Source organism: Microtus ochrogaster, chromosome 5 (assembly GCF_000317375.1).
Source record: "Microtus ochrogaster isolate Prairie Vole_2 chromosome 5, MicOch1.0, whole genome shotgun sequence".
NCBI classification, from domain to species: Eukaryota; Metazoa; Chordata; class Mammalia; order Rodentia; family Cricetidae; genus Microtus; species Microtus ochrogaster.
In genome coordinates, this window is record NC_022012.1 from 43,787,604 (window position 1) to 43,808,611 (window position 21,008).

The window sequence follows — 21,008 nt, forward strand, 5'->3', positions numbered from 1 at the left end:
GCCTCCAATGGTTGCATCTCTCCTTGCATGAGCTAGTTTCTGTGGCTGTAATAAATCGCCATGACCAAGACAATTTATAGAAGAAAGATTTGTTCTGGCTTATGGCTCCAGAGGAATAGAGTCCCTCCTGGTGAACTCTTTGCAGCAAGCATTAGGAAGAGCAGCAGGAGCAGGAAATTGAGCCAGCACATCTTTTAAACCAAGCAGAGAGTCAACTGGAAGCAAGGTAAGGCTATACATGCTCAAATCCTACCTCCAGTGACTGTAGAGCCATACTTTCTAAACTTCTCCAAACAGTACCAACAACTGGGGCTTAGGGTCCAAATGCCTGAGTCCATGTGGAACATTCCTCATGCAAGCCACCACCCTCCTCACGATCCTGTGAGGACTAGTCAGTCCACTGTCCTGCGGATTGCCACTCAGCAACAGCCATGTCCACTCCAGGGTCAACAGTGTCTGGGAGGGTCTCTCTCAAGGAGAGCTCCTAGACTTTCTCCTTCAGCCCCCATGGGTCTCTTGCTATTACCCACAAGTTCTGCCTTAGTTAAGTGTCAGATAACCAAGGCTTCTGCCTCCACTGAACTTGTCTCAGCTCATGGCACCAGGAGACATCAAGATCATTAGCACAGGCATAATTATCTGCAGAGGCAAAACATACTTTTTCCGAAGGACCCACAGAGAAGAGAGATGGAGCTTCCCATTAAGTAGAATGCATCTACTTAAGGAAAGGAGCCCTTAGCTGGTAACTACAGCAACACGTGCCAGAGCAGGTCTCTATCATTGGGAGTCATTCTACAATAGCAATAGCTTCTGCTTTAGTCATCTTCTTTACATACTGACTGCTACCCACTCTGAAGCCATCAGAGGTTTGATCTCTTCTTTGCTACGCAAGGTGTAGTTCTCTTTCCCCTTTAACACCATTAAGCCTCGCTGCTACAGAGAAAACCTACCTAGGGGGATCACCCGCAACAGCAATCTAGAAGGGAAAGAATAAAAAGGGAAGAAAGATGCGCTAGTCAGGCTGCCCCCTTTTCACCATGCTCTTTGATCTTATACTAGTTGCTTCAACCAATAGAGAAGGCCAAGAGAAGGGAGGAGGCCAAAGAGGGATTAGAAAGCAGAAAGGGGAGAGATAGGAGTTCAAGACAGCTGAATGGGCTCTCCTTGCAGCACTGAAGAAAATTCTGATTCTGGATTTGACACAATTGTTACAGGTCCATGTTTTCCTTGCTGACCTCTTTAAGAGCCCAGCCACCTGTCCTTTTTTTTTTTTTTTGCCCCACTGTGCTGTCTAGAGAATACTCTAACAGTCTTGGGAAAGAAATTGTGGTGTGTGTACAGATGCAGATGCACAGGGATGAAGGGATGACTGTGTCCATTCAGGATAAAGACTGGGGAAACAAACCCTCTCTTGCCTGTTTCTCCATCCTCATTTCTCTTCCTTACTACTTCGTCTGGCCTTATCCATCCTGTTCATTCTCCCATGGCCCCGTAAGACTCCTCATTTGCTACCTGTCCTTCCTGCCCGAGTCAATCATTGCCACTGAACGGGCCTGGAAGAGGAACAAGCGCTATTCTTATCTATCCATGATAGAGCTGAGTATGTTTCACAGGGCAGCTTCTTAGATGCTGGGTTATGACCCTGTGAAGTTACCCAATTGCAAAGCAGAAGTCATGAAAAAGTTTGGCCATAGGAAAATGTATCTGGACGTGAAAATACCAGAAATTAATTCAAAATCAAATGCACAGTGGATCTAAGTTGCTTCTGGCAGTGCTTGCCCACGTTGGATTGTGTGACTTCACCGCAGCCTTGGTTCTGAACACTCAGCGTGTATATGCCATCCCACCACACAATGTCAACAAACACTGGCTGCAAAGCCTTGGGCTCAGATTCAAGACTATTGTATGCTATGAATTGTAGTGTTTTTACTACACATGCAAAGTTTTCTGCTCTTACAGAGACATAATGGCTTAATTATGGAAAACAATGACTTCAAATATTTTCCTACCACCCTTCCTCAGCATGTAAGTATCAAATTAGTATCTTTGAATAGTATTGTGTTCAAATGCTTGATTTTAAAAATTGCTGTTTGAGTTGCTGACTTGAGTTGCGCACAAAAAAAATTATTCAATGAGTTTTGGCTTGGGACTGGAGACAGAATTTCCAACAATTTTTGAAATGGTCCGAAACAAATTTCTGCCATTTTGTACTGTGTATTTATGCAAAGTGGTGTTCTCAGCATCGATGACTGTAAACAAAAACATCAAGCAACACCGAAGAAAACTGAAGACATTTTGTGTTCTGTAATATCAAATATTCGGCCAAGGTTTAATTCCTTATTAAATAGACAAGCATACCCATCTCATTGGTATGCAAATATGCTTTTGGTTTCTAATAAGTGGAAAAGTATATGCATACCATAATCATAGTTGTAAACTAAGGCTGTTTAAAAAATTCTCAGGTTAAGAAGGACTGTCAAGTAGAAAGTATCTCGAGAACCTGTGCGCAGTATCATGGTCGAGGGACAGCATGCTGCTTCTCCCATTTCTATCCATTTCCTATGCAGGCAGATTTAGCACATTACTGATGGACCGCATGGATGTAGCCATCACTGCTTTTCCAGGGTGCAAACCAAGAAGCCATGGTTTTGCTTTGAATCACGGTTCCTTATGAGGAGCACTTGAGCTCTCTGTCCTCATTTGTAAAACAGGAGCAATAATCGAGTCTGCCTCAGGGCGCTGTGATGAGGACTGCAGAAGCTAATTTGTGGTTATGTGGCAAGGTATGGAACAAACACTCCTTCTGGGCTGGGTATTGTTATTATCGTTACTTTATGGGAACAATGCTTTGAAAGTTCCCCAGAGACAAGAGAGGAAACTTTATCCCGGGATCATCTCCCTCTTACAAGGGTCATGCATCAGTCACATGAACTAATGGCTATTCCTTCCATTATTCAACTGCTCCTGCCAACTCTCCGAGGTGCTGAAGGCATATGTGTGAGCCAGCCGGGCAGCTCCCAGGCAGCATAGCATGTGTCTTCTAAGCAATGCCTGAAGCATTTGTCCCACCATTCAGAATGAAGTGGTGCATCGTTTTGATGACTAACTGATGCCACAGAGGGTAGGAAATCTTTCCTATAAAACAACATTGTGCTGTTGCTATGGAGTCATTATAGGGGGCTGTCACTTAAAATGTCAGTGTTGGACATCTACACATGCTTGTGAATCTACTGATGGGAACAGACTCCATGATATTTTATTTTAAACTTGGCAGTGGCTGGGTTCACAGTAAGCACTCACGTGGATGGTGCTGATTGACACTATCTATTCTCTTCTGTATGTTTATATGTTTATCTCTATCTTTGTGCTTCTCAGAGTCCAATTCTACTTATCGCTCTAGCCACTCTATCTAGCTGCAAAGGCGCTCAATAGTTCTTAAATGAAGGGATAAATTAACAAATGCACCTGCCCTTCTGTACAATCTCGAAAACAGAATAGGGGGGTTGATTAATTTGAAGTAGAGAGAAAACACCATTGAGAATGGTGTTTTTATTTTTTTATGGACTGGGAAGACAACTCAGTCAGTAAAGTGTTCGCAAATGTTAGAATCTTACTCTGATCCTCAGACTCACATAAAAAAAAAGCAGCCCTAGGTACAGTTGGCCATATTTATAATCCCAGCACTTAGGGAGGTGAAGACAGACTGCTCCCCAGCAGCTTAACGACAACCCTATCTTCCCGACAAGGTGGACAGCCCCTGAGGAATGACACCCAAGGTTGACCTTTGGTTTCCGTCCTCATGGACATGTACATGTAATGTGGGAGACGATGTATGCTGTGAATATGTTTTATTGCCACTGGTTAATAAAGAAGTTGCTTTGGCCTGTGATATGGCAGAATAGAGCTAGGCAGGGGAAATAAAACTGAAAGAAGGCAGAGTCAGGGAGAAGCCAGGTAGCTGCTGCCAGAAACAGCGGCACTGGAACCTTGCAGGTAAGCCACAGCCATGTGGCAATACACAGATTAATAGAAATGGGTTAACCAAAGATATAAGAGTTCGCTAGCAATATGCTTAAGTCATTAGCCAAGCAGTGTTGTAATGAATGCAGTTTCCGTGTGAATATTTTGGATCAAGGCAACTGGAATGAATGAGCAGTCTCCACCAACATACATGCAGCTGTATGCACATATATATGCAAACACATGCACCTACACGTAAGCAGGCTTTTCATGAAGTTTTGTGTTCCTTCCCATGACCTATTTGTAACTGTCATCAATGAATAGAGAAGGCTCATCTGTGATTACCAGGACCATTGGCATAAAAGCACCTGGTTTTCAACAGTGTGTTTACAGACAGTTCTCTCCATCAGGCTAACCATGAAGGTCCCAACACTGGCGCCTATGTGTGCACTTTGCTACCTGGGAGGGGCAGGCACCAGAGAAGCCTCTCCAGCCTTGTGCTCACCAGCAGGGTCTACAGTGTACAAGTTTATCTGTGCTTTTTAGACAGATAAGCAGAGATCTTTGAAAGCCAGTAAAGTACACATTTTTTTTTTTTTGGCAACAAATCCCATTTTGCACCAAGAGACCAAAAACATGTTTCAGTTCTGAAATGCCTGGAAGTTTGCTGAATTTATAAGGACAAAGCAGATGGAGACATGGTAGTCTTTTCTATGACTTTCTATGATGCACAGTGGCACACATGCCAGTAAAAAAAGTAAAAAAAAACCAAAAAGTGATAAGGCAACCCATCAGGCAAGGTATCCCGAGATCTAGAGCTGTTTTGAGAACCAGGGATAACGCAACGTGTAAGACAGCCAGCATGCTCCCAATACACTTTGAATGCAATGGAGACTGAAGAGAAGCCATTCCCCCAAACCAAACACGTCAAGAGGATTAGTACAGGAATTGTTAGGTGCCTAGAGAAGAAACCGTGAGTCCTGAGGATAGTCAGTCAAGTGGCAGCTTGGATGCGGAGAGGCAGTAGAAGAGGCCGGGTGAGGAGGACTAATGGAAATGTGCTTGAGCTGACGGTAACAGGAAGGCCACTCACAGCTGGTCTGTCTTGGGCAACGGTACGGCAAGCAGGGTAGTCTCCAAAGCAATGTCCCTGAGAGAGGGGACACTGAGACAGGGAATTAGCTTGGTGTGAGGAAGAGACAGAAAGGAGGCTGGTGGCACTGGAGAGCTTTCTCCACGGAGCAGAGGGAAGAAAAACTAGAACAAGGGTACAAGGCAGGGTTAGGGTGCACTGGACCATGGGACTAGCCTGGCCTTTACTTCAGTTGCAACAGGGATCTTGGAAAGAGGATTGGCACGGAGACCGTTCTGACTACCATGAGTAGAAAAGATTGCGGGGAGCCCAGATGGGGAGCAAGAAGACCAGCTAGAAGACTGTGTTATGGAATGATTTTCTGGACTAGGGCTGAGGTGTCAGAACGGGAAGCAAATGGTTGCCTTTGGGATGTATGCCATGGTAGTCTGGGCATGCCTTACAGATGGGCAGAGTGTGAACTGTAGGAGGGATTGAGCCTGAACTGTGACCTTGACCCACATTGCACTGTACCTACCGAAGACCTTGAGGTGGATGGATGCATCCTGCTCGCCAGCCTTGTTCTCAGCAATGCAGACGTACTCAGCCTCGTCATTTTTGTCCACGTTCCTGATCGTCAGCTCAGAACTGTCATCGCTGAAGATGTGCTTGTCATCATCCTCTTCCTCGTTTTCTATGGGTTCTCCATCCCTACATAGTTCGGAAATGCAAAGGGTGATGATTCTGGGCATGGGGTTAAGAGGTTCATGTCCAGTCAGTTTCCACAGAACACAGACTGCGCTGATGGGACAGGCTCCGTCTACATAAAGGGGGAAGACCTCTAAGTAGCATTTCCTGTTTTATGCTTTTTTTTAATGCCTCTCCCCAATCTTCCAAGCCTGTGCAAAGGCTGTCAATATCTTTCACAAAGGTTTCAAAGCTTCACAAGTCACACCCTCTGGACCTGCCCCCATAAGACTGAAAATGAAACAGTAACCAAAGACACAGAACAAGAGAACTTCCCAGAGAAGAACCCTGCACCCTGATATGTTAGGAAGCCCATACTCATGCCACTGGAAACCCCACAGACAATGGGTTCTGTGGATGCCCATCTCTTCTCACCCATGACACAAGGACACAAGCCAGTTTCTTACTTTGTCCAGCTCATGGTAGGTTCCGGGAAGCCATCAGCATCACACACCAGGGTGACAGACTGGCCCAGGTTGGCAGTGGCATTCACGATGCTTTGTCTGGCCTGGACGGTGGGCGGTACTGAAGGAAAGAAGAATGTCAGGGGCAGATGTATACAACTTAAAACTACCCGATGGCCCTGAGAAGAGGCATTTGGAGGCCAGGGGGGCCACAGAGTCACCACCTGGGGTTTAAGAGACCTGGACAGCTACAGAGTCAGTGTAAGTGATCTAAATTCGCATGGCATTCTAAATAATTAATGGAAACCTACCAAAACTTTGCCCACAAATGTGCATTCTTGTTTTTTAAGACTCTAGCCATTATATTACCTCTTAACTCATGTTCATGTGGTATTTGATTTATTGTGGCTATTTGTTATGGTGTTTTTTTCTTAATCAATATATGCTATATAACTATGAAGGCGGGGGACTCAATGTTAAAAGGAGGCTCTCCGTGCCGGGCAAAAGTTAGAAAACGCAGTTCCTGGTGGTTTTCAGGTTGGTATGCGTCTGAAAAACAGAGCTCGGCAGAGTGGCATTTCTCTGCATCTGTCATAAACAATTTCATGCACAAAGTGTTTCTACTGAAGGGACAAGAGGGGGAGAGCTTGGCAAGAAAGCACATATCGATAACCAAAACAATTCAAATGCGATTTACTTATTTTCTTAGTACTGACATTATAATTTCCTGTAAACATCTTGCAAGTGGCAGATCGATGCTACGGGTGTGTTTATTTGACATTGCAAATTAAGATTAATAAGCCCACGGACCATGATGTTCACTATTCTGAGATCTGAATTGATTGCAATATTTTCTCTGCCCATCAAACCAAGGAGACTAACTTCCTAATGATGATAACACCAAGGACACTAGGAATGAAGAGGGATTTATTAGTGCAACAGGGAAAGGTTTTAGTCCTGCAATGAAGGGCATTTAATATCTACAATTGAGGGAAGACACCAAAAACTAGTGTGTTAATGTAAAAATTAACACATTAATCCCCCCCCCCCAGAGGTTATGATAGTGGAAAGAAATTCTGTTGAGATGTAGAAATGAGTCAGAACAGGTCTATACCCAAGAGGAACAGGAAGAGAGGTCTCAGGGAACCCTGGTTGTAGCAATGGAGAGAATGGGAAGGACAGATCTCCTCACCATTTACAATGACCTGAATGTCCTTGAAGTTGATTTCCCCCCGGGCCAGGATTCTGCCCTCACAGCGGTAAGTTCCTTCATCTGTCTTCTTGATGCCCCGGATCTGCAGGTAGTTGTTGGACAGGACTATGAACCGGACTGCAAGAGACAAGAGGCAGGTTCATCCAAGGTCAGTAAGTAAACTCCACAATCAGGGAAGCAAGCAGTTGGGCCTCCTGCTCTAGCCTTTTATTGGTTTTGTTGTTTATGAGACAGAGTTTCACCATGTAGTTGATTCTGGTCTGGAACGCACTATGTAGGCCAGGATAGCCTCAAACATGTAGCCATTACTCCTATCAGTTTCTGCATGCTGGGATTACAGACACGTGACACAAGCTGGCTATCTTGTCCTTTTTCTTATCTTCAGGGTTGGGTTTTAGACTGAAATGAGAGAAGTAACCACTGGACCATAAATACAGATGAGATAAGTCTACTAGGGATATGTCTTCTGCTCTGGAGAGACAACCAGATGCCCGAACATACCAGTTACAGATATATATCTATTTGGGTCCAATAATTTGCATGTGGGTTCTAAGCTCGTGAATCTGTGTTTAGATGGAATATCTCTCCCAGGGGTAGAAATCTAGGAGACCAGATAGCTCATGAGAACTTAGGTCTTACCATCTTTTTTCAGGATAACGTCACGGCCTTTGTGTTTCCAGATGATGGTTGGGGGCAGAGAGCTGACCACATCACACACAATTACCGCATCTTCCCCTTCCTTGAACTCCTGTGGGGTTGGTGCATTCTTGAACATGAGCTTCTCTGAAAGGCAGCATGAGGAGCAGAGTGAGGAAACCATACCATCTCGTAGAACTGTGCTGCCTGATTTCAATCCCAGGCCAGTTTCCACCCACAATATAGTGGTAGAGGAGGGGCTCCTACTCAGCTCAGTACTGGGTCTTGGATGAAGGCAGAGCAGTTAGCATTAAGGGGTCTCTAGAGGGGAATGGACTCCCTGCTGTAGTGATGATACACACGGGTACAGTGGTGAGTGTCACATCTATCCTACAGTGACAGTGAGGGTCACTGGTTATTTTTTGGTCTTCCACTCTGACCCCACCCTAACTTCCTTACAACAGAGAGAATTCCGAAGAATGAGAGCACACTGAATGGCAATAAATGCTATGCTGCTCGACACCTACCTGCTAGCTGTCACCTATCGTGACTTGAGCCAGCACTATGTGTAGTAAGAAGGCAATGAGATGTCACTGCCAGGCTGGCTTCCAGTGGCAATTGAAACTACCTTTTCTGAGCAGTATCAAGTATTTGCATATAATACCCCATCTCACTAGGTCTTCGGTCTGCATCACCAGCAAAGGAAATGGGATTAAAAATGGGAAAACCTAAACTGTATGTCTATCATTATCACTTAGAAGTCATGGAGGAACCCATGGGAGCCCTTTAGGAACTGTGTAGTTTCTGGCATGGAGGACAGTGGGAATGTAGACTCATATGACCAGTGAAAACCAGCCTTATGCATTCTAGGCCAACGATGAACCATTTGAGAATATACCAGAACTCCTAACATTTCGGAACAGACCCTTATTGGTCCTCCTGTTGTCATCTCTCTGCTTTTGCTACACACCCATGTTTCTTTCTAACAAGGGTGGGAGTGAAGAGTACACATGGGGTTCTTACGGAAGATCTTCACGTTGACAGTGGCCTCAGACTGGGTGCCGTCCTCGCCAGTGACCACACACTTGTAGATGCCGGCATCATCGATATCGGCGTTGTAGATGGTGAGCGTGGAGGAGTCGTCATCATTCCACACCACCGAGATCCGCTGCTGGTTTGGGCTCAGCTTTTCCCCGTTCGGGGAAAACCAGGAGATGTCCTTATCTTTGGCTTCTCCTGCCACTAAGGAGGAAGAGATTACTTTCAGAACACAGAATGTAAGAAGATTAATCTCTTCCGGAGTATCAGTGGCTACCTAGTAAGAGCTCCTCATGGCAAAGACCGGAAGGCAGGAAAGGGATCTCTATCATCAAACCTTTTGCAGCTCTGTTCTGTGTCTGTTTAATTATGTCATAACATCTCCTAGAGTTGAAAGAATTCACCAGCTACATGTGCCTGTCATGGTTTTTAGTGGTCCTGTCCTTCGGGAAGGACAATATTTGCTGTGAACCTACTATGCCCCATGCACTAAGTTAGAGACGAATGTATATTATGGGATGGGAAATAAAGAGGGGTTATTTTATATGAGACCTGGGTTCCAAGACTTAGTTGACCTGAACCAATTGAACAGGATGTAGAGGGTGGATACTGGTCATCTGAGTTTAATATAAGAGAAACTGGGTAATCCAAGAGGTAAGATTCCAGCCATTTTGACTTCAGCAACTGTATGAGTGACATTCTGATGCCTATTGCCCAGACAATCCCTTATATGCTCTGAGGAGACAGAATATCAGCAACGCCTCTCTTTCTGGGCACCTGTGAGGGGCACTACGATTACTCAGCTGCCTAAAAGCAAGGTTGAGTCAGAGTGAAGGGCTCTCCAAGCCAACGTTCCTTCTTTGTCCTACTACCTATGTGTGGTTACCAGCCTGCATTGCCTAGCCCTATAGAGATGTTTGGTATAGACATGCGATCTTCCTTTTGGGGTCCATCACGTTTTCAATAAATATCACAATTTGCAAGATGTGCTGTGGGCACTAAGGCGCTATCTTCAGCTCACTGAAACTGCAGTAATGATGGCAGAGCTGGAGAAAATGTTTCCATCGGCCACAGCCCTCTGATCAGATGCAAATCGTGGTGGCAATTAAAGCTTCTTTCCACCCAAAGCTGCTTGTTAAATGTCGCGGCTCACACCTAGTTCGGTTCATTCCTGTTTCTGTTACATTCCAAATCCCAGGCATGTCATCTGCAAATGCCTCGAAGCCTAATTCCACGTACTCTCCTCCCCTGGATGTTTCCTACTTATGATCAGGGTATATTTCCTAAGGAAGCAATAAGAATGCCAGCCCTGATATATCCCAGTGTTGTGCGCATGTGTGATGGGGATGGACAGGACAAATCGGTTGTAGAAAACCAAGATATGTGTCTCCCCAACCAGTGGCACTCATCCTCAATGGACTTTCAAAACCTTGACTTTTCAAGGTCTGAGTTATTCTAAGAAATGAACCTTAACCTGATCTATAGAGGCATTTTTTTTTCTAAATTTATTCTGCATTCCAGAACTGGCTACAGACAAGAAACAAGATACAAGACCTGAGATGATTCACTCTGTGGGGTATATGCTGGTTTTCCTACAAACCCCTTTGAGATGCCCTAGTGTCAAGCAGAAATATAGACAGTGTTTCTCTTCACTATGAAGAGAAAATCTCTGAGCATGGTTTGGAATGGTTACGCTGCTGACCTAGAGGAGAACAGTGGCCAGAATTCTAGGTCTGGCATCCCCAGCTTCCTCTCTGAGCAATGGATTTTGGAGGCAAGCTTTGGAATGTGATGGGACCCAAGACACTTGCCTTGGCACAGGAAGAATTTGGATTCTCCAACGCTGATTTCTCCCTGGCTGGGAACAATATCCACTTGCAGGGAAGCTGAAAAAAAAATAGAAAAGAAAGAAAAGGAAAAAGTTGAGTTCAAACCCACCTTTAAAAACTTGAGATCAAACCCCACAGCATTCATTCAAAAAATGGGATTTTCAAACTCAGCTTTAAAAAAAAAAAAGACTATGAGGTTTATTTGGCTTCTGAGAACTTGCCACTATCAAAGTGACTTTACCCTGTAGCCAGAAGTAGATACAGCCCAGATCACTCCTACATGCTATCTGCTGTCAAGAGCGGAAGGGTCCCCTGGGCCAGCTATGTTTTGTATTCACAGAAAGAGCCGGCCAGCCAGTTCCTTTTGGGTGTCAGTCTGAAGTGTCTCTAGGACAGGCAGCTTGTCACCCCAGAACCATGCATAGGGTTAGCTTGCCCACTCCCTGTGCTGCCATGCTTGGTCACAGCGCATCAGCCCCATTCTAAAGCAGGGGTGCTGATGAGAGTCTGCATTGCCCTGCAACACAGAACCATCACACCTATCTCCGGAGATGGAAATAAGGATCAGAACGGTCAGCTAGTCTACTGTGCTTCTGAAACCCCACAGCCTGGGCTTCGTGGGATTCTTTGCATTCCTGGGGCTACTTTCCCTGCATTTTTATTTGAATATCCATACGCTCAGTCTTCCCATGGTACTGATTAAGAAAAAAATACATAACACCAGATCTCACCAATGCCCGCTTCATTCCGCTTCTCGTTTATCTCCTTAGAGCAGATAACGACTGTTCATAAAAACACAGTTTTAGGATAGGGAAGCAGAATTCTTTATTCAATTGAAACCAGCTTCCTTCTGCCCCTGCTCTCTTTAAGTAAATCTAAAAGGCGAAGGCGATTACACATCGGGTTCTACAGACAGAGCTCCTCAGAGCCATTACGAAGCAAGCACCAGCCCTTCCCTCCACCCTCCGATAAAAACCCAGGTTGGGTCATAGAGACACTGAGCTCTTCTTTCCAACAGCCATTTTCTGTTCACAGTATAATGGAGGGAAAGCTCGTTGCCATGGTGACCGGCTTGCAGGCAGGGCTGGTGCTGCAGCTCTGAGTATGGGCTCATGAGACAGGAGGCCACAGTTGTGCTCAGCAGAATACAGGGATCAAAAGGCCTGCCTGGGGCTGGAGAGGGAGTACACGGGGAGGAGGAAGGCAGAGTATTGGGGTACAGCTTTCCTAATCATCCTGACAAGGCAGGTCCAGAGAAATTCAGCAGAGGCTATAGAGGGAAAGGGGTGAAGTGGAGCCAACATGGAGGAAAAAAAAAATGGAAGAAAGAGGTAAGGAAAAGGGTTCAGGGTCAAGGAGAGGAGGCAGCTGAGCTCTCCTCTACCGCTAAGAGGCTGAGCTTGGGCACTTTCAAAAACCTGGACTGCGAGGAAATAGTAAACAATCTAGGGTGTGTTTTCACCTCCACTTTGCTGTTCTCAACCAGTCTGGGAATCAGGGCTTAATTCGTACCCAGGAATTCATCCTCCCCACTCTCAACCTTTCTGTGCCTAGCCCTTGGTACACACAGTTGTACTGGGACATGATGCTGGCAAGGACTGAGTCCATGGTCCAGATGCAACCAGCTGGGGTTGCTTTCCTCTTCCTCTCTAGCTGGACTTAGATGCTGCTCAGTTCCACACTGTGACATTGGGAAGGGGTCTCAGAGATCACCCTGACCTGCCTTTTCACTTTCCAGATGTGGGGGAGCAATGAAATGATTTCTTTACAGTCATTTCTAGGTACAGGTCTGTGTTGTGGAGACCAGGCCTCCTAGCTCTCCCCAGTTCTAGCTCACTTTGCAGTGTGATCTTTGTGGAGGGAAGATATTCCCACTGAATGTAAGAAACCATCTGAATATACTGAATGACAGCCCTTAGCAAGGCCATTTTCTTAGGGAGTATAGAAAGCCCAGGTTTGAGCCCCTCTGCTATTCTGAGAGCTTGGGGCCAATCAGAAGCTTTTCCATTGTTTTTGGTGCCTCACACTTCATGGAATGGATGATACTTTGAAGTCCTGAAGCTGTGCTTCCAAACATGACTTACCTGAGCAATATCCTTTTGTGGAGTTTCCAGGGCATTGCCTAAAAGCAGGGGCATACTTCTGCCTGCAAAGTTCGCCGGCCCATATGCTGAGCATTAGCTGGCGGCCTCAACATATGGATCCCGTTACTTCAATACCCTCCCTGCTGGAGAATATTCTTATTCTGAGTGAAAAAACAGCCTTCACTTTTAAAAAAAAGCGCCTTTCAAAAATTACATGACTCTCAAGGGGGAGTCAGTCTGAAGAGCTTTCAGACCCAAATGTAGCCAGGATCTATCTATGGACAGCAGAGAGAAAGAGAAATGAGAATTTCAAAGGAATTCCCAGCTTAACGGGATCCCTCACGCACATTCATCATCAGTTCTAAAAACAGAAACCTTCCACGGAGACTGCTGGCCCTTTGCACACAAGGAAAAGAGACTGATTTCTCTCTCAAAACACCAGACAGGGCTGGGACACAGGCGCCTAGACACTCAACAAGCAACATTTGGATGCTTTAGACTATAGTCAGTGGCAGGTTATTCTCCTGCATACACCAAACCTTGAAATATAAGGTCTAATAACGAGAAGTGGAAACCCCGTGGTAAACTGTAAACTCCTTCCCTCCACACCTCCCATGCTACTTTTCATTGTTTGCAATAAAATCTCCAGAATTGTGTCTCACCTTCTTCTAGCTGTGTGTGCAAGGCGATGTCCTCAGTGGACACAATGCACACCTTTAAAGCCACGTGTGCAAGCATTCGCTCTCTAATCACGTGTCCCATGCCCTGCTCTGCTTCAGCCGTCTCTCTGCATAAACACTGTCATCTAGGCTGCAGATGAAGATTAATGCTCCGGGCCTCAGGTGTCTGGACCTGGGTGGGCTTTGCCGGCCCGGATCACATTGTTCAGTAATTGCCATGTTAAGCCCACTTGCAGATAGCCTGCGCTATCATGTTTACAAAGGCCATTTCGTTATTATACCAATCTACTAACCGTTGAGAGAGGAAAAAGACAGGCAGAGGGAGCTGCATCATTGGCAGGAGAGGAAACTGAGATACTTCACTTAGGTGATGAGCAACTCAACCAAGACTGAATGAACAAATGAACAAACATCATCTAATTCTAATGCTCCAGCTCATATGTTCCCATTTTATAACTACTTTGAGCCTCTCCCTCTCCCCCCCCACCTCTCTCTCTCTCTCTCTCTCTCTGTGTGTGTGTGTGTGTGTGTGTGTGTGTGTGTGTGTGTGTGTGTGTATGTGTGTTGGGGTAGGCCAGAAGTCACTCTCAGGTGTATTCAGGAACCACCCACTTTGCTTTTGGAGGATAGCATCTCCCATTGGCCTGGAGCTCATCTAGTTAGGTTAGCCTGGCTGGCCAGCAAGCCCCACGGTTCCACCTGCCTTCACTTCCCTAGCACTGATATTATAAAGCACACACCACCACACTAGGCTTTTCCACATGAATCCTTGCAGATCAAGTACTGTCTCTCCAGTACTGACTTTTTTTTTTGAAGCATCCAAATGGGTTTATTGTAACCTGTTAGCGCCCATTCATTGTTCTTTCTCTCTCTCCAAATCATGGGTTAGATATTTTTGTACACAAATATTTCAGTCACATTGCTGTCACCATGTCCCTGTAGTTAATGACAACTGTCCTCTTTGCTCACAGATGATAATATCATGACTCCCATTTGACAGATGGGGAGCAGAAGCTCAAGGCCTTGACTAATGGTCAAGATTCAAGCACACGGTGACAAAGTCCAAAGTTCCAGCTGTTTCTCTCATACTACGCTAATCCCTGTGAGCAAATATTTTTAAAAGAAGATTCTGTCATTTAATGAACAGAATGGTCCACTTCTCCTTGTCTCATGGAAATAAGTCTGTGGGAGAGTGCTTGGCTTTAAAATATATCTGTCATTTTCAACCTTTCTCTCTCTTTTCTTCTCTCTTCAGTTGAATGTCCTAGAAGCAATGCTTCCTCTTTTAGGTGTAGATAGATGTTTTATAACTCCCAACTTCCTAGGAAAAGCATGCTATAAAGTCATAGTTACTGAAGAAAAGTGAATTAAATTTCAGTTCATAAACGATCCTAAGGTACTTATGGGGAGAGTTGGGGATATTGCTAAGTAAAGCGACAGCAAAGAATTATCCTGATTTCCAGAGGGGTTCATAGATTTCGCTTAAATCAGCATCTCCTCACAGCAGTTGGATTCTATAGGTTTTCTTTTCTGATTGTAACGTGTTTGTGATGTAGGAGCTCCAGGTAGAAAGTGAACTTGATCTCTGTGACCGCTTGAAAGCATTGTTGGGAGGTGATGAAGACATTGGCCAACAGAAAATGAGACCGCTTCTGTGAATGGGCCCAGGGCCACGGATGTTTTATGATTCATCAGTTTGAGAGAGGAGGATTGCTCCGCTTAGTGAGTATGTACGAGATGATGAAGGGGTTTTTCTAGAACCTGTTTAATAATGGCCAAGGATTTTTGAAAAAGGTGTTGATTGTAGCTTTTATGTTTATTTTATTAGTTGTTGTTTTAGAAATCGACCATAAATCTTGCCATTTGCAATCACCTCCGTGGGAAAATGTGGTTTTGTTTTTCTAACTATTACTAGAGGGTCTTTTCATGTGATCATAGTTGCTGAAATTCCAGCCTCAGACAACTAAGACAGGGACATAGGAATCCATAGCCCCTACTGACAGTGACATTTTACGCTCCCTGCTAAAAACACAAGGAACTCAAACAAACTAATGTGGCAGTCATCCGAGTGCTTAAGGCCCAGGTTTGGCCCATCTGCTGGAGGGCGAATCTTAGTATGACTCGTGTAAGCTGTATGACCATAGCCAAGCTATTTAACTTCCCAGTGCCTCCTCTGCAAAACAGAGAAAAGAAAACTACCCACAGCTTGGGAAAGGTTATGTGAATTAATACATGGGGAAAAAAATCACATAATAAGCTCCCAATACTTGTCTATTCTGTGCATAACCTTCCCAATGAGATTATTTCAGTTGGAGGGAAGCAATGATTTCCTTTATGGCTTAAAAATAAATTTTCTTTCCTAAATGATCTAATATGTGGATAGGCAGCCTATTTCTGCTTTTTGCATTAATGTATCTGTTTAGAAAAGACTGAATTCAGTCAGAGCCAAAACACAATAATGGAAACACTGAGCAGAGCTCCGGATGGACCACTTCACCTTGGCTCCAGTGTTCTTGTCTATAACAGCAGAGAGACTGAACTTAGATGCTTGGATTGTCACAAGAGCTAAATAGGAGAAGGTTGTGGTTAAGGACTCAGGATCCAGAGTTAAGGAGACAGTCTGGGTTCCAGTCAGACACTTAGTAACAGAGTTGATTGGCAGGTGAATCTAAGTCCATATTCTTTATCTCTATATGAGCACACTGACCCTATAGACCTCATATGGGTATTGAACTGATTTAGAAAGATATTTTATATAGTTATGCACACACGCACATACACACACACGATCTAGACTTCCCCTACAATCACAAATAAATAAAATATCCAATAATATTTGTAACAGCAGGAATGAGACAGTGGACATTTCTTGTATACTATCATAGCTAACATCTCCAAAGTCTATTGACCTATGTGTTTATGTCTATGTGTATGTCCCAATGCAACCACTGAGAGCTCATACAAATGTGTACATGTGTACTAGTGGGATAAGTCTGAATGTAAGATTTGTATATGTGTACTAATGGAATAAGTCTGAATGTAAGATTTGTACTGCTGGAAGAGAAACTTGGTATGAGTAAATTTATCTCATTTAAGGGAAATTGGATTAATAAATTACTTGATGGTACAGGGGTGTCACTCATATCAGTCCTACAGTTGTGTCTTGAGCTATTATTGGCAGTAGCTGTTCAGGAGAAAATGAACCCCAATTATAAACCCCAAAGCCAGTGGTATTTTAGAGGCACTATAACGTACATGTTCTTAGAGATCTTGATTTCCTGTTGTGTAGAATGGCATCAGCATGGAAGGCTACATTTTAGTTGCTACTGGAAGCATCAGAGCTTACTACTGGTTCAGAGCAGAACTGGGATCAGCCAAAAACTGTATGAGCACTGCTAATCTTCCAGCAAGAAACTTCAATATAATTTCTGTTTAAAATTGACTATTCAGATGTAATATACTAGGTTTCTAGGTCAATGGTGATGAATCTATAACCAAGCCACTTCAAAACCTTCCTTGTAATGTTCCTACAGGATCATGGTCCCTGGGTTTCTGCTAAGACAGAAGAAAATGTAGACAGGGAAGGAACCCTCTCGGTATAGCCAGGGTTTCTTCTGGTTGTGAGCATCTGAACACAGCTGATGTGTGAGAGTAGACCCTCAGACTAGAAGAGAGGAAAAAGATGGCTGTTAGGGACAGTAGAGATGGTTTCACATTTAAGTCAGTGGGATAGAGAAACTGGAACGCCTAGGGTAAAGGTAAGCCACACAGACCGGCTGCTGATAGTACAGACAGATTTAAACCAAATTCACTGGCAAGAGACGCTGGGCTCTTTATGTTCCTAAACTGAGATGATTTCCAGAACTTAGCATTTTAATAAACCCATTCAAACTTGACATTGTTATCTGTTCAAAGCCATGCAACAAGTGGTATTGGTGAAAAGTCCCTCTACCCTCCCCAGTTCTCATGATTCAACCCAACATGACAGTGGAGGAAGTGACAAAATGATCGTGGCCTCAGAAATCATCAGTGCTCTATAGCATCATCATTTATACAATAAGGTTGGAACAAGGAAGAGCAATGTTGAGTATCACAACAACAGAGGCCTCCAAGATTAATCGAATAGATCTCACCATTCAAAAAATTCTATCCTTTGCAATTCTGGCAACCAAATCACAGAAGCCAACTTGTCAGAGCAAGCATCTCCATTTCTTAGCATAATAAATTACCCGAGCTGTTGTGAATGAGGCAAAATTGTCTGCTGGTTCCATTTCATGGGTCTGTTTTCAAATCAGAACCTGGGGTCGAGTTCTCTAATGCTTACAGCCCTCTTGACCTCTGGAGTTCAGTAAGCCTCAGAACTCTTGGCTTCCTGAGTTTGTTGGGTCAAACTATCATCTTATTAGCTCTAACTTTAAAAACCAGATGGTTTCACTTTATTGGAAAAAAGATAATGGAATTGGGCTGATGGCTCAGTGGGTAAGCACTTGCCGTGCAAATGTGAGGACCTTAGCTCAGATTCCTAGGACCCATGGAAAGCTGGAGGTGTATCTGTAATCCCAGTGTTCCTATGGCGATGGGAGGCAGAGGCCAGAGAGTCAACAGCCTGAAGCTTGCGAGGGAGGCCTACAGCTGACATGTGCAGTGGCAGACAATAAGAAATCCTGTCACCAAACAAGGTCGAAGGGAAGGGCTGATAAGGCAGGTTTGTCTGACCAGGTTTGTATGACGCTGTCATAGTATACACAGTATATACACACACACATACACACACATCAGAGACTCGGAGATACACACACACATATATAAATAATGGCTGAAAACTGTGGTTGCTGGACCCCAAACTACCTAGCAGCTAGAAAATATAACTCCAGGTTACATCAGGTTTTGCACTTTTGAGTAGAGAGCAAGAAAATCTACATGCTGGTCAGTTTGTTCAGAAGTAAGAATCAGTTTCCAGTCTCTCACTCCCACCACCAATGCCATCTCTAATTCCCAAAGGAACACCAAGCAGAGACATAAGCCACACAATTCGGCACTGAGCCAAGAGAGAATCCAGCCTGCCCATCAAAAAGAGCATATTTGCTCATCCTAAAATACCCTGAAACTTTTACTATCTTCTGTGTTTGCTAAAGCATCGAGCCAGAAGTATTCTTATAGTGTATCACCAGGGCCAGTTTCCAGTCTGGGAGGAAAATCCTTTGGAGTGGGCAGAAGCCCCGTGTCCTATAGTGCATAACATATGAGGACAAGAGTGTTCCAGAACTCCTCGCCCCAAGGAGTGTATAACCTGGTCTATGTGTGCCAAGGGGCTGTACCATGGTCTATTTATAACATGGCTTCTCAGCCTGCTCTATCGTGGAGGGCCAGGATTATAGAGCCAGTGAGTAGCGAATGGGGTAGTTCTGGGAGGGACCTGATATGCCCTCATCAACTCTTTTATTTAATCCTCAGAAAAAAAAATAGAGGCAGAAAATTCATGTGCTGTAGTGAAGTTTGAAGGCCTTGGGATTGACCGCAGATTTTGACCCCTGACCTAGGGCTGCTTTTTTCTTCTCTGTCTTATTTTCTTTATGTATCTCAGTAGCTAGTTCTGTTTTCTCTTCATGTGATTTACCCTAAGCCTCATCTCCATCCCCAAAGAACCAGGGTGGCCAAATGGAGAAAATAGCTCTGGATGCTGAGCTAAAACAACATGGGTTCACAAAGGTTTGTGATGAGCTGTATAATCTGCCTGATGAGCCCAACCCCAGCGGTACTTTTTATTAATTAATTAATTGACTGATATTTTTCACTTATATGTTATGTGTATAATATATGTGTATGGAGAGAGTAGATAGATAAATATATATATATATAGATAGATGATAGATAGATAGATAGATAGATAGATAGATAGATAGATAGATAGATAGATAGAGATCTGCCCATATCTAAAGCTGAGATTATAGGCATGCCCAGCTATGCCTGGCTCTATACATGGGTGTTGGGGATTTGATCTCAGGTCCTCATACTCCACAGCATGCACGCTTACCCACTGACTCATCAACCCAGTCCTCCGGAGGAAGTTTGTTTTGTTGTTTTTTGTTTTTTAATGAAGTTCAGGCTTCTTGTATGGCACCCAGAATGTTTTGATCATGTAGTCTTAGGCTGCTCTCTGAAACTTTTCCTTGGTGAAAATGACTCATTGGAGTCTTTCTTCCAGCCATAAAATGGTACCAACATGAGGAGGGCTCCCCCACCCATCGCTCCCTTCCAACAACTTTTGCTAACATGGCAAGAAGCTGGGATTATATCTTTCAATGTTTGTCCAGCTGTTGTTTGCAGATGTTGTATTCTTTGCACAGAGAAAATAGAAAGTTAGAGAATGCTAGCATGCAACTTCATCCTGAGAATTTTAGATATCGCCCGTGTCTTTCAAAAATGTCCTTATGTGTTGATAGCTGTATGCACATCTGGGCTATTGAAGATACAGAGCTTAATGCTCCTTAAACAACCAGTGCAGAGAATTGTCAAGATCTCTTTTCTGTCAAGTAAAAGATTCTACACATCCAACAATATGTATGCGGTTATTGTGGACCAGGCTCTGTATTAAATGTTTAATTTATTTAATCTTTACAACAATCTCATGAGGTTGGTAGTATTTTGTCCTATTGGAAAGATGAAGAAACCGAGGAAGCAGAATTGAATCCAGGATGTCCCAGCTCCAGGATGCTTGTTTTAGATACAAACTGACATAGAGTTAGTCTCAAAATGAACTTTGGTGACAGGTGATTGCTTTTCTGCTGGAGGAGCTGGCAAACGGGCGCATGGGTAGAGGAAGACACCACAGGCTAGCAGCTACCCTGACAGAGCCCTTCCTCATTCTGGGAAGTGGCTAAAACCACAGGTACTGAGCCCAGAAGGCCACTCTCCTGCTGCTCCAGGTGCCCCCAGAACCCTATCCTCCCAGCCATGGGCCTGGCCTCAAAGCTTTTCTGCAGCTTGTCCTGCTGCAGATGCAGCTCTGTGCTCAGTGCTGTTGGTGGACATCACCAGGGACAGGACCAGAGGAGCTGTATTTTCTCCAGCTGGATGCTCCGCTGTCTTCTCTATTGGAAGACTGGTATGTAAAGGACTGTTCCCTGAGTGTGGTGGGTGCACACCTGTTCCCTGGGCATGGTCAGTGCACACCTGTTCCCTGGGCGCGATGGGTGCACACCTGTTCCCTGCGTCTAGTGAATGCACACCTGTTCCCTGGGCGTGGTGGGTGCACACCTGTTCCCTGGGTGTGGTGGGTGCACACCTGTTCCCTGCGTGTGGTGGGTGCACACCTGTTCCCTGCGTGTGGTGGATGCACACCTGT

The 21,008-nt window shown here is 44.5% G+C and overlaps 1 protein-coding gene across 14 annotated transcripts in view; it reads right to left on the reverse strand.

Annotated features, from left to right (window-relative positions):
- The window catches only part of Ncam1 (neural cell adhesion molecule 1), a 299,405-nt gene that overhangs the window by 54,622 nt on the left and 223,775 nt on the right, over nucleotides 1-21,008 (reverse strand). For all 14 annotated transcript variants that reach the window (XM_013346210.2, XM_013346209.2, XM_005347291.3 and 11 more), the window contains exons 2-7: nucleotides 10,882-10,956; nucleotides 9,056-9,274; nucleotides 8,036-8,179; nucleotides 7,376-7,513; nucleotides 6,187-6,304; nucleotides 5,571-5,743 (exon numbers count right to left, since the gene is read on the reverse strand). In XM_013346210.2, coding sequence (XP_013201664.1) covers nucleotides 5,571-5,743; nucleotides 6,187-6,304; nucleotides 7,376-7,513; nucleotides 8,036-8,179; nucleotides 9,056-9,274; nucleotides 10,882-10,956 — 867 coding nt within the window. The remainder of the gene's footprint in view (nucleotides 1-5,570; nucleotides 5,744-6,186; nucleotides 6,305-7,375; nucleotides 7,514-8,035; nucleotides 8,180-9,055; nucleotides 9,275-10,881; nucleotides 10,957-21,008) is intronic.